Source organism: Panthera pardus, unplaced genomic scaffold (assembly GCF_024362965.1).
Source record: "Panthera pardus isolate Hobbes unplaced genomic scaffold, ASM2436296v1 HiC_scaffold_17, whole genome shotgun sequence".
Classification (NCBI taxonomy): Eukaryota; Metazoa; Chordata; class Mammalia; order Carnivora; family Felidae; genus Panthera; species Panthera pardus.
Window position 1 is genome coordinate 41101409 of NW_026526732.1, and position 14957 is coordinate 41116365.

The following is a 14957-nucleotide window of genomic DNA, read 5'->3' on the forward strand; positions in this document are numbered from 1 at the left end:
TAAAACATGTTTACAATGCCCATTAAATGACATAAGAGCAGTTGTGGCAAAATAAGATTTGAAATTCTTTTCTATAGAAAAATGTTTTCAATCACCCTTTAGTAATAAAGTTGTGTAAAAATCACTATTTTTTTCTGAGACTGGCTAAAATCCCCAGTATATATAATCAATGAGGGAAATAAATTTATAGAGACTTCATAAACAAATAAGTTCACAAAAGTAGGCAATCTGAATGGTGTCCATAACTTCCTGCTTCTAGAAACAAGATGCTTTATTATGACCATACTAAATTATGTTTTTTTCCTTCATAAATGTAATGAGTCAATTGCTGATGTTCTTAAATATCTCTTTATAAAAGTCAGTATGTGAAATAACTCAATTTTTCTGTTTATTGATTAACATAGAATCAGCCTGCCCTAACACAAGCGCTCACCTTTAGTGATTTTCTATATGAATGAAAATAGAGAAGCTCCGTTTCCTTAAGATGAAAGTCAATTTTTGGGTTTTTTTTTTTCTTATATTTCAAAAAGGGAAACTTTTATTTATTCACAGCTCCTTCTAGCTAAGTTATAATCAATATTCCTGATACCCTTATTTTGAGACTTGCACATGGTGAGTTTTTAAGGTATTTTATAATACGACCACTTTATAAAGGCAAAGATTCTCGTTTCACATACCAAGCAGGAAATAATCCTTTTAATGCTACCTACATTAGCGCCTCTGGAGCTACAATGGTCAGAGTTTCCCCTAACAGTGGGACATAGAATACATCCAAACATGTCCAGGAAAATAGTGGCTTTGTGGTTCAGATTAAATGGAAAGATTAAATTGAACAGTCTATCGGAATTTGTTTATCTTTGGTTCCTCTTTGTCTTCTTTTCTGATGAAAATCAGTGTTCATTTTTCAGTTATAATGAGTTAAAGCAGTAGGAAATTGCCCGAAAAGGGGCAAAACTGGGCAAGAGCTGACACCTCTGGGTCACCCCGAGAGGCAGATTGTGAGATGTTATACCCCTGAGTGTCGACGGCCTTGAACTACTACCAGTGCAGAGCAGAAAGGAAGGAACCAAAAACCGTAATAGTCTTCCCCAAAACAGCATGGATATGAGAAGATGATACTGCATTTTTCCATGAAAAGGAAGGGGCCAGGTTATCAAAAATTAGCTCCTGATTCTGTGCTGACAGCTCAGAGCCTGGAGCCTGCTTCAGATTCTCTGTCTCCCTCTCTTTCTCTGCCCCTCCCCCATTCGTTCTCCCTCTCGCATGCGCTCTCTCTCGCTCTCTCTCAGAAATAAATAAACATCAAAATTTTGTTTAAAAAATTAGCTCATATTGTTGAAACAATAATTGCCCCATTTCACAGATGAGGAAATAGGGCCAGAGGTCACACAAATTAAATTAGGTGTGTTCATCACGCTTAACACACTATCTGAACACACTTTCCAGAAGGGCAGGAGCTTTGTTTCACTGCCATGTCCCTGGAACTTAGAACAGTGTCTGGGGCAGAGCAAACACTCATTTGCTCAAAACATCTGTTAATGTTAAAATTAAATAAACTGAAATCATTCAACCCACTCCACTGCTTCGGGGCTGGACTTTATAACTCATGCTGGTTTGTATCTCCATTCCATCATTCTAGAAATCAAGATGTGACTTTACAGTGATTTGGAGTTTATATCAAATTTTATCAAAGATATTGGATCGAGTCAACAATAAATTCAAAATAACATTAAAATATGCCCATACATGTTTAAAATCCATTTGAAAGCATTATATATTCCCATATGCTAACATCAATGCCATATCTCCATATTTTAATAACAAATTTATTCATAGCTATTTAATATGATAGGTTTTCTAAATTTACAGGAGTTTAGTTTATGATAAAAAGATTGAAAGAAATATATACACATTCACATTTCTGAATCTGAAATTTCATTTAGTGACATTTTATTTAGCAGAACTTCATTCATCTTCAGAGATCCAAAGGGACATGAAATAACCTTGACATGAAGTGAAACATTAATACTATGGTTTTAAGAATATAATAGAGGAACTGTAAAATTTCTAAATCCATTTGAAAGCAGATAGAATTAATAAAATTTACCAATCAATATATTCCCAGGATTCAATCATAAAAATGACACATTAAAAAAACAACAAAATTCAGTATAAGATGATATGAACAACAGCATCTTCCATGCACTGTGTATACTTGAACTTGAACCCTTTATTTCTGATGTAATGCTAAACACATTCTTGGAAACTGGCAAAAAAGGATGTCACAGAGGCAAATACCTCCCACTGTCCAGAGAATTCACACAAGAGAATTCTGCCTTTTCCCAAGCACAGGCCATTTAGTCTCTTCTCTATAGAAGGTTTTCCACATTCCTCATTAACCCTGTCATATATTTGGGTAATCGGCAAGAAATATGATCTACACTGATTACCTATATGCTACATCATGCCTATTACAAAGCAACTGAAAGACTGGTTGTCTTCCGAAACATTTTCAAACATCTATTCTCATTTTTCACATTATAGTTCCTTCTTCAATTTCACATTCAACACCATACTTATTCTCAGTGTCTTGTTAAGAGAAGACCTGGTAGCAGATTGTAAAACTGGAGGCTTGAATTATTACAATGTAGAGAAAGGCACACAGTGCAGTGGAGTAAAGGGAATAACATAGGTTTGGCGAGAAAGAGAAGATAAACTGCAAAGGATAAAAATCAGAAACCTATCACACCAAGAACCAGTATTGAAGATATTTAGTTACTAGATTATGCCGAAGTCAGTCCAAATTGTAGGGATACAAAGTTTGGGGATAGTTAGGGGTAACAAATGTGATTATGAATTTCAGAAAATGATAGCTGCAATTGTACAGAGGAGAAGGGAGTAAACCAGTTAGAATATATGAACAATTCCTGTCATGTGGTGTTAGAACTAAAATTTCCAAATTAAAAAATATACAAAAGGTATCAAATATAAAACCCGACTGATATGACTTCTGTTAAAGTGTTGCCAGGCTAAATAGTTATAATACCTATTTCTAAGATCATGAAAAGATTATTTAGAAACACCATAAAACTTCATTTATCTTGTAATTGTTTCAGAGAAGGAGTGATCATAATTTCTTTTCCCCCTTCTCTTCTCCTCTTTCTCCTTTCCAGTTAAACTAACTATCTTGGTGTTTTCTCTTAATCTAGTTTCCAATATTGGAAGAGTTATGATCTTTTAACTTGCAAATTTTAAATTGGAACTAAGATAATCAACAAAGAACAATTTACTATGGTTTTGACCTCAAAATGACTTTTCATCTGAGCTATCTTGTAGTCTTTCCAAAACTGAGTGTAAGCTATGCATATTATAGGTCAAGAATCAAATGATCTTAGAGTAACTTCCAAAGACAAAGCTCAAACAGTCATGTAAAACTGAAGTTCTGGGGTAGAGACCAGATCTGAGGGAGAGGGGAATTTAATTATTGGTTCATGTTTCCATCATCATCAGAGAGGGAAAAATTCCCCCTTTGAAGATGAATAACAAAAAGAGCTTTCTTATTAAGAAAAAAAAAAAACTTTTCCTTGGGGTGCGTGGATGGCTCAGTTGGTTAAGTGCCCAACTCATGATTTCAGCTCAGGTCATGATCTCATGGTTTGTGAGTTCGAGCCCTGAATTGGCATGGAACCTGCTTGAAATTCTCTCTCTGTCTCTCTCTGTCTCTCAAAAATAAATAAATAAATAAATAAATAAATAAATAAATAAATAGAAAAAAACTCTCCTTAAAAGCATAACATAGCATGCTGAAACAAATTAAGATCTTCATGCAGTCTTTTTGGATTTGCTGCTAAGTCCAGGCACTATTCAAGGCACCAGTAATGAAAGGACAGGCAAAAACCCCTGCTTGTGTGGAGTTCATATTCTGTTAGAAAAAGATGTAAAATAAACAAAATAAATAAGCTATTTGGTGTATTAGAAGGTGATAAAAGTTATGGGGAAGCAATAGACCAGAAAAAGGAAGTATGAAGAACCATAGGGCCATATAATCTTAAATAGGGAAATTTAGAGAGTTCTAAGAAGGTGACTTTTGAGCAAAGATGAAGGAAATGAGGGAATAAGCCACATGGATTTTGGGGAGTTGGGGGAGAGGCAGAAAGAACAGAAGGGCAAAGGTTCTGAGCTGGAGGAATGCTTAGCAAAGTCTTGGCACTTTGCTTAGCAAGGATGACACTTAGCAAGGATGACAATTTGGCCAGAGTATAAAGAGTAGAAGAAATATTCTTAAGAAATCTCTAGAAAAGCCAAAGTCATGGGTGAGAGGGTATATTGCGTAGAACTTTAGAAGCAAGAAATTAAAGTATTTAACAATTACTTTTGCATTACACAGGTGACAAGATGCAACCCAACCAGAAAATCTGCTATTCTGCTCTTCTGGTGCTTACAAACTTCTTACCAACTCTCCTCATTCTCCATCATAAGGACATTGGTTTTTAGTCTTGCGGGTTTTGAGAAAGTGAAATGATCTGAGCTCACTCTCGCTAATGTGTTATAAATCCACTCTAGGCGCCAAGGGCAGAAGCAAAGAGACCAGTTTTCAGATTATTAAAATATTCCAGGTGGAAAATGTTGAAGTCTTGGGACAGGGTAGTGATGTCCTGGTTAGAGAAGTGGTCAGCATGGATATTACATTTTGAAGGAGAGCCCACAGTGTTAGTGAGCTGATTGGATGTGATTTCGAGACAGAGACAGGGAAGAGAGGATGATTGGAAAGTTTTGAGTCCTGGAACCCAGAAGGTTGAGTTGACACTTGGGGAGATGGGAAGGCCAAAGGGGAAGCAGGCTCAGAGTGAGAGAAGAGAAGTTTGTTTTTTTGTAAATGTTAAACGTGACATGTTCATTAGACATCCAAATAAAAACGTTTAGATAAATTAATTCAAAAGAAAGAATATTACTGGTCTTCTCTGTGGATCGAAGATCCAAAAAACATTTCATAATTTTCTATCATGAAAATCTTATATATTTTTGAAAAACATTTACTTAAGCATTTACAAATCAGTAGGCAAATACCCAATCCTATACAACTGACTGATTTATGTTTTTATGTGTATAATGGCACATTTTTTCTTAAAACATAGCAAAGTGTTTATGGTTTCTGATACTTTTATGATTCCAGTTAGAAAAAAAAAGGGGCAGAAGAGAGCATACTCATTTTTATTTTTAGAGAGAAGTGATATTCAGAGACAAGGGTTTTTGATGTTGTTGCTGTGTGAAGACAGACTACACATCAGAGCCTTGACCATCATGTCCCCATGGACTCTTTTATTGGCCAAGTATTTAAGCCTTGATATCAGAAACCCTTGACATTTTGGAAACGTTTTCTGTATGTACACTTTAATACACTTTAATGTACTTTTTAGTGCGGAAAGAATTCCATATCTCTGGTTTTTCTTGCATTCTTTGGTTGTCCTGAATTCATTCCCACTTGTGATGCTTCTTCAGTTGCTGCTAGAAACATGGCCCCTTCCTGACATGGCTTTACAAAGAGGCAGCAATAATGATCCTTAATAATCTCAAAAGCTGTGTACAGGAAAATCATCTGCATCTGAGCCAGAGAAAGTCATAAAGTCTATTACAGAGGGTTCTAGCTAAATGTCTCTTTCCCTCATTAGATAACTTTTCATCTATAGGTAAGTTAAATGAGGGAAACTCACAGAAGACACAAATGTGTATTTATTAAGCATTTTTTCCAAGTCAGGCTGAATAGTTTTATTTTATAGCTTGAAATGGAGTTATGTTTAATAGAATTTATTTAAATCAATGCTTCTTTATAATTTTGAATGTATGTCTAATCTCATAACTTTACGTCAAAAGTGAAAATATCAGGTATTTAATGGTCATCCGCATTGCTATATGCAACTTAAAAGTTAATTCACTTCTTCATTCAAACTATCCTTTGAAATCTTGTCTAAAACTTACAGAATACTAAAAATGACGTTTTGATTAAATGAAATATGTTTTCTCCTTTAAGCTCCAATCATGTAAATGTCAGAAGATCTCAGATATCCTAACCTAAATAGCTAACTAAAATTTCTCTAAAAAGAAAGTTATTGTCCATTTTTAGATGATATTTTAGAAATTTACATTTCACAGGTGCAACAGATCTAATACTACCAAATTCAACATTCACCATATGCAAAATTATTTTTTAAAGCAGAAATGTATTTATTCAAAAATTATATTATACCATTTATAATGTTGTATTGGAATAAATCACTCCCTCAAAAGGTCATAGGTATTTAAACCAAATAGTAAACAGTGTGCTTGTATTCTTATGTAGGACTTTTATAAATTACCTCTTAGACATCTTGTTTTGTTTTCTTTCTGGACAGTTTGGGAAAAAAAAAGTATGTGGTTTTGAAATTTTATTTATCTTCTAAATAAGTCTGAAAGCTGAAAACTAGATTAGAAATAAGACAATGCTTGAAACTCTATTATATGTAAACCATTTATAGTCCATTGCAATTTTTCAAAATAGTTGGGGATTGATGAACTCTTGAAAGTTCTATTAACATTTATTTCAATTTTCACTGAGGTCTCTCTCATTCACCACAAAAATAATTTTGACAGAATAAATGAATTGATATCATTAAAGATACAAATATTTGCATTGAAACTTGAAACTAAGCCAAATACTGACCAACACCTTCTGAATTGTAACATGTCCACTATCTACTAGAAAAGTGCATTCATTGTATTTAAATCTATGCATATTTGGTTTTTTTATTAATTTAAAAAGTATCATTTGCACCCTCCACCTTTGAAAAACAGTAAAATTTGGCTGTTTCAATCCACAGAATTGCTACTTTATATTTTTTCCCACAATGCAAAGGAATAAATTCCCACACTTATCACAGAATAGACTCCATAATAGTATCTCCATGTGTGGGGTTAACCTATGGATGTTTACAAAATAAAAACTTGAACTTGTGAAAACTTACATTCTTTAAGCCACTAAGATCAAGATACAATAATGTTTCAAAGTCAAGTCTCCTTTTGTAGTCTTACTTATTTGCCCCCTTTCAACTAGCAAATAGTGTTAAATAATTCCAATTGCACGTTGAAATCAGTTTTCTTTCAACTAAAATGAACACAAAAAAAACAAATCCTTTTTACTACTGAAGATAATTACACATCCTGGATATTTAGCCAATCTTGTACTTTTGTGCCAATACATTTTATGTAACTTGCTGATTCTTAAATGATCTAATGGTATCATAAATTTAAAATGCACCACTATTTTTTAGGCTATATATCTATATAGCATACTTAAAAAGGAATATATGCCTATGAGCTTATTGATGTAAAAATGTAAATACTATATCTGAAAGTTCAAATATCATGCCAGACCTTTGCTCCTTTTATTTTGTGTGTTGAAAATCACTCTAAAATGTCCTGATGGCTGATGGCAGCTTTTCAAGTAATCATTAATAAATACACACAAAATAAGAATCAAAAAAGTTATTAACTAACCAGATCAGTTAGACATTTAGATACAACCACAGAATACATAGCTTCTCAGCAGGTTGTCTTCATATAATTTCTCTAAGGGGTCACAGACACATCCATAAACCTTTAGGTTGTTTGTAGAAGGAAAGGAAATCTGTTTCTGAAGATACACTCTGCCATGGCTCTAAGGGTTTCTTTTTGTGAGTGATAAACATGTTCCCCGAGGTCTAAAACAATGCTCTATTTTCTTGATGCATTAGAGGGACCTCTGCTCCCTCGGGAGTAGTACAGAAACTTCAAATGTTTACTTTAACAATGTGACCTAGTTAACAATATTAGAGAGAACCTAGCTGCTTGGCTTTCCTGCTTATGAATGTATGAATTTCAGTATGGTAAAATAAACAAGCATTTTTCTGTGAAAAGACTCAAGCAATGTCTGCCTACACTAAGCAAACTATTACCAAAATAAAAGAAATCATGCATGCCCACTTCAAAAACTTCCTTGAACAAATACTTGTATATTGTTTTAGCATAATGCCAGACTTGTCAATAACGTGTTCAAGTTACGGTATTGAACTTACACAATAAAGACTTATACTCTATGGGAATGTTCAAAGCAAGGCCTCGATATCTTTCTTCAAATGACATTTATATTTCACCCTTATGACATAGATGCATGTATTTACTTTTCCAAAGAGAATATAAATAGAATCCATATTCTAGTATCACTGCTTTATCTCATTTTTAAAGAGGCACTTCTTCATATTTCTTAGAGTGTATTTTCACGATAATCTCTTCCTTTAAAAATATCAGGCAAAAATGTGTATAAATATCACTGACAATAAAAGGAAAGTTATTTATTTTTAAACTAGCTTTGGAAGCAGCCGCCCCTGAAACAATGGGAGGAAGAAAGGATATAAGAACTAGCTGGCAGAACAGGCAGGGTGAGAGAAGTATGAACAACTGGCCTATTCCAAATGAAATGTGGTAATTCTTTGAGGTCTACTATTTTCAATAACGACGGCTACAAAAGTAAAGCATAGATCTCAAAATAGGCAAATCCATGAGGGCAAACAGCTGAGTGTGTGTGTGTGTGTGTGTGTGTGTGTGTGTGTGTGTGTTGTGTGTATGTATGTGGGTGTGTGTGAGACAGAGAGAGAGAGCGAGACAGAGAGAGAGAGAGGACTATCACAATTAAATTGAAAGAATATGGGGGTGCTTATTTACGAAGTTATGTGACAATAGATATAACACAGAATATCGCATCAAGGAAAAGCATCCCTAAACGGTGCAAGTTAGCTGGTGCTGAAGGGAAAATTTATAGAGTTGACCAAATATCCCTTGACCAAGCAGCTCCAAAAACATTCCTGGAAAACGAGTCTACTCACAGATTGAACTAGATAAAGCAATTTCAAAAGGCATCATTGTTGTAATTTTTTCATTCATTTAAAAATATTTTACACAATGCAGCCAACTCTGAATTGCTCATTTGAAGAAGAACAGACACACAGCAATGGGAAATGAAGTTTCCAGATGTTGGGCAAGGGAGATAGTGGGAATCATACTTAGATAGGTATGTATACACATAAAATATGCCTTTCTGGTTATTTTTATATATGACACTAGCCTTATGAGAGGGGAAAGAAGCTGGCTATACTGGTTGACATCTGAAGCCGGTAGAATCCTAAAAAATGCCAATAAATAGTGTATTTCAAGAGAAACACATGAGACTGAAAAGTTGACAATCCTTCTGTACTTTGTTTCTCTTTTATCCTAATGCATCCTATTGCCTAACACTTGCTTCTGTAGTATATGAAGTCCAAGACTATAAAATGTACATCAGGTAGGCAAAAACGTAAGAATCTCATGGGTAGGGTTCTAACAAAGATAAGAGTTGCTGTGGCTTTTTATCCCCAGGTCATTCTAATCTCTATCATATTTATGGGCAGGGCAGAGTACCTGACAGTTGTTATTCTTCTGCACTTCCTTGAGGTTGGCATTTCTAAGATGTATTTCAATCATATTATTTATGTATAGATTATGTATTTTTACAAATGTTAGATAGGCCATCAGTGAGACTGCAGATTGGTGTCCTGATCTTGATTTTAAGCCTTTTGGCTATAGAATTGTCACTGGAATTTTTGAAGCTTTTGGCCAAAAATATATAAAAGCTGCTACATGCCTTTATTTCTGTTGGTTTCCAAGAGCTCCTTGAGATATGTTTCTTTCAAAAGAATATTTTAGTGGTAAATTTTCGATCTCAAAAATTGTCACTCTGAAGAGGTGGTAAAAATCTTGCTTTTTCACACTGGGATTTGAAATTTAAAGTAAGATTTTAAAAATGTGCTATAATTGTACAATTTCTATGAAATAAAAACTAAATAACATAAGGATTCCACATCTAGATTTGAATTATAATATGCTATCTCAGATGCCCTCAGAAGCTTTCATTATGTCTTATGGATGCAATATGTTCCTTCAGTCTTTTCTGAAAAGAAAATCTGTACTTACAGAGTCATTAAGATAATTACTTGGATTTTTGAGAAAAATTGTATTACTCTTGGTCACCTAAAACCTATGTTACGTTGAGACCTGTTGTTTTTTAAAGGAAAAATTTTTTTCACTAAAATGGCACAGATTCAAGATTGCATTACAAATTAAACTGGAATTCCCTTAAACAGGTTCACTGAAAGTCTATTTCACTAAACATCATTTTCATTAACTTTAGCAGAAGTAGTTTTCCAGAGTTAGTATCTCACATAATCATTTATAACATCTCTAAGACCATTGAATATTTATGATTTATTTTATAAGCCTGTCACATCAAGAATTTATTAGAGCTCAATAAAAATATATATGTGCATGTGAATATATATGTTTATGTTTCCAACCAGTGCACAAGAATTAGAAATTAGCCCCTTATCCGTACATGGCAACTTTTATGCCCAAAATTAGCTGTCAAAACACTATTCACATATGAGTTCTCTTTCTCTTGGTCAAAGAGTTTTGTGGGGGGAAATGTTCTTAAAGTACATTAGACAGGGATACAATGGGGTCTTAAATACTACATTTGATCTTAGCCAAAAGGCCGAGAAACGATACAATGGAGTCTTAAATAAAAGACACATTGTGAAGACAGCAGTTTAAAAAAAATCCACTCTCTTTCAGAATTCGACATCTTAATATGGGGAACATATCTTTTCACAAGACTCCAGGAATTAAACAACATGGAAGAGTTCAAGTGTTTAGTTTACCAGCTCCTCTGCCATTCCTTGTCTCCAAAATTCAAGGCCAGTGATAGTCACTAAGACACATTTTGTGTGAAATGAAAATCACTAGACAGGAAATACACTTATCATACTAATTTCCTAGAATCATCTAGTTACCTGTGTCCATTAAAAGTACATTGGAATATGACAATTTCAGAGAAAAACAATGAAACAATCACTATGATAGCTGAAATATGGCTTCATAGGAAACAGGGCTACATTTAATTAGCTTCCATTGCGTATGTGTCTTTTCTGGTTTTTGTTATAATTCATATCACTGGTATGGTCTCATGAGCCAATCTTTTCCAATTTAAGTTACTACCAAAGTTTACAAACTTGACATGAAGATTACATTATATTTACAAAGAACTTGGCACTTACAGAATAAATTATTGACTTTTTTCTTTAACTCCAGACCAGGGCACCCATGGTTCAGGCAAATGGGAAAGCCCAATGCCTTATTATATATTATGCTACATTAACATGAATAAATAAGTTTCCAGCTGGTCATTCTTCCACAGTGCTGTCCCTGTTGCTGAAAACAAGTACCTTCCATTTCTAATCCATGGAGAGTGTAGAGAATTTATCAGTCCAGAGAGAGCAAAGGTTGCATGTTTTCTTCTTCATTTTTATCCATGCGTTTTAGTACTGTAGGATCCACTACTGACTGGGATCTGGAAATGATAAGGCCAATGTCAGAGAGTTATTACCAAATAATCATGTTCCCTTCTCTGTCTTTTCTCCATTATTACTGCTCTCATGGATGCGGATTATCTTCCCTACATCAAAGGCTTTATGAACTGAGAATGCTGCACGTTTACAGAAAGACATGCTTACCATGGGTTTTGCATCAGAGGGAGAAAAAAATCCCCTCTGAGCTCTAAATAAAATAATGAGCAGCAAAGAATTCTAAATGTACCATAATAGGCTTAAGTTCTACTCTTCCCAATCGATCAAGAGTCTTTTCTTTGAGAGTGAGAATTTATAGCGTAGGACAGATGGATGATAATAGCACATCCCCAAGTGGAAAATTATTACAGTGAAACTATTGTTATGAGAAATGATGTAGAAGTGATAGGAGCCTTGGTTCCTGTTTTAAAGAGCTCTTGGAAACAAATTCAACACGAATGTGCATTTTAACCACCTTTCTAAATGTTTATTTATTTATTTATTTTGAAAGAGAGAGTGAGAGCAGTAGAGGGACAGAGAGAGAGTCCCAAGACAGACTTTGCGCTGTCAGCGTGGAGACCCATGCAGCACTAGACCTCGCCAATCGTAAGATCAGAACCTGAGTGGAAATAGAGTCCATTGCTCAAACATTCAAGCCACCCAAGCATCCCTAACCATCATTTTCTATTTTGGATGACCACAATAGGAAAAGAAAAGGAATCAAAATTTCAATGTGAGCTTTTGTTAAATTTCCCACTGGAGCATCTGAATAAAATCAGTCTTACTCTGGAAAGTTTCATGAAACGATTTAAGGCTTTAAAAGAGTAAAAATCCCTCTTGTTGAGGCAGCAGCACTTTGTGATTACAAGAGCAATCATTTGAACTCCTTATACATGCCTTTGACAGTAGGTAGGGATTATATCTCAATTCATCATTAGGAAACAACTTGAAACTGGGCAGGGGGAAAGTCAATGAAACATACTACTGTTATGGCAGGAAACTGCATTCTTAATAGCTATGGCATTAAAGAAGCAGCTGCCCTTTTAAAATTCTCCTCAGTAATGAATTCCCCCCCCCCCCCGCTGCTGCATTCCAGCCAATTGGCTATTGCTGTGGCAATATGCCTCTTAGCAGACCTCATTAACTCTCAAAAAAAAAAAAGACTGTAAGCTAAAATACAACTGCACATGCTAATGAAAAAGAACAGCAATGGAACTAATTATCAAAGCAAAAATAATTATAGGATTAACTGATTAATTGACTCTTTTATTTAAATAAACCTAAATTCATCTCTAAAGAGGGAGTGCAAAGAAAGGGGAGGACATTAAAATAGGAATGTTTTATTTCCTAAGTCATTTTCACTATTTTATCTCAGTAATAGGTTATACATGTGTATATCAGAAAGGAGACCAACTAAAGTTGAATGAGCAGATGGGTGAGAGAGAGACAGTGGAGGGAAAAGAGGGAGAGGGACAGGGAAGAGAAGGGGAAATAAAGGAGGAGGAAGGAGAGAAGAAGGAGGAAGAAAAGAAGGAATAAGGGATTGTGTATCATTTTTAAAGGCAATAATAATTTATCTTCAGAAAAATAATTTTTAATGCTTATTATTTTGGAGAGAAAGAGAGACAGAGCATGAGCTGGGAGGGGCGGAGAGAGAGAGGGAGACACACAATCCGAGCCAGGTTCCAGGCTCTGACCTGTCAGCACACAGTCCGATGCAGGGCTCGAACTCAGGAACCAAGAGATCATGACCTGAGCCAAAGTCAGACCTTTAACCGACTGAGCAACCCAAGCGCCCCATATCTTAGGAAAAATAATTTATTTGATGAATAAAATAACATTTTAACACAGTGGAAAATGGCACAAAACACTTAGGAATTAGACCTTTAACACTGTTTTACTTGGACTCAACTAAAAACAAACAAAAAAATGGTCTCCTAAGAAAAATCCATGTTAAAACAAAAAAATTTCATTTGATGCCCTGCACTAAAGTATTAACGTGACTACTAGTAAATTCCATAAGCAGGGACATGATCAGTTTCTCTCCTTACAGTAAACACAATGTGTATCACAGTCTGTTACACAACAGGATCTTAATATCTTGAATTCTACCCAATAAATAGTTTCCATAACTGAAAGAAGTTTGGTATTAAGCATTTAAAAGCAAGAGTAATAAAGATAAAGCCATTTATCCTATAAAAAAAGAAATTCTTAACAGAAAATCCATTTTAAAATTCTCACAAAGTTAGATTTATTCTATAAATGTTGAAGCATAACCTAATAATATTGAATAAGTACATGCCAAAGCTCTTCAGGCAGCACAAAGTGCACAATTTAAGCATTTGCCAAAAGGTTCTATGAAAACATATATCATACACACACATGTGCACACACACACATACAGTCTTTTAAATCCTTAAGTTCCTTGACTATTTTTAAAGAGTGATTAGAGAATATGGTTATTTTAATATTTTAAATTACAGTGCACTATTCAACCTGGGATTAAATTCTTAGTTTGCTTTTATCATGAACTACCAGTATCAGAATTGTTGGATGATGAACGCTGGCTCCATATGTAGAACAATTCCTCAACAAAACAAGCCAGGCAGAAACGATTTCTGATTAAGATTTTTTGGTATTTAATTGTCCCAAGTGTACCATTATTTTAGTCCAGATTTTTTTTTGCTGTGTTATACAAAAACAGCAGGGAATTTTTTTTTTCAGTTCATTTATTTTTGACGGAGAGAAAGAGCATGAACAGGGGTGGGGCAGAGAAAGAGGGAGACACAGGATCTGAAGTGGGCTCTGCACTGAGAGCAGAGAGCCAGATGTGGAGCTGGAACTCACAAACCGTGAGATCATGACCTGAGCTGAAGTTGGATGCTTAACCAACTGAGCCACTCAGGTACCTCACAACAGGGCTATTTGTGCAGGATCATAATTGTGCGGGATCATAAGTGAATGTGTCTGTTTCAGCTACAATAGAAGGAGTTGTTTATCATTAACTCATAGTATATGGGAACCTTCTCCACATAGCCTCTACTATCTTTGCAATGAATAACCTCTATTTTTTTTTTTGCATGAAACCCAATAACTTAAATTTAATCACTCAGTTGTCATTTATTCATTTATTATGCACCCACAATGTTGCGTTATACCTTTGTGTTTAAGAAGACAGATTTTGGACAGAAGTGGATTCCAATTCCAGGTCTGCTATTTGCTAGCTCTGTGACCATGAGAAGGCTATTTAAACTTCCTAGATTTTGTTCTCTTAACTGTAAGAGGGAGAATACAACACCTACATCATACAGATGTACTAAGGATCAAACTCAATAATGCATGCATAAAGTCCAGCACAAACTTTGGCAGGTCACAAATGGTAGCAGTTAAGGAAACGACTGATGGAATTGGATTGTTGGTTTTCCAATATTAGCAGTGCTACTTTGTGTCTATGTGGCATGTGGGAGTTACTCATCTTCTCTTTATCTGGATCTCCTCACCAATGAGAGAGGA

The 14957-nt window shown here is 34.8% G+C and overlaps 1 protein-coding gene across 1 annotated transcript in view; it reads right to left on the reverse strand.

Annotated features, from left to right (window-relative positions):
- Positions 1–5292: 5292 nt before the first annotated feature.
- The window catches only part of CLVS2 (clavesin 2), a 70329-nt gene continuing 60664 nt past the window's right edge, over positions 5293–14957 (reverse strand). The window contains exon 6 of the mRNA XM_019418242.2: positions 5293–11449. Within this exon, the coding sequence (XP_019273787.1) occupies positions 11362–11449 (88 nt within the window). The 3' untranslated portion in view covers positions 5293–11361. The remainder of the gene's footprint in view (positions 11450–14957) is intronic.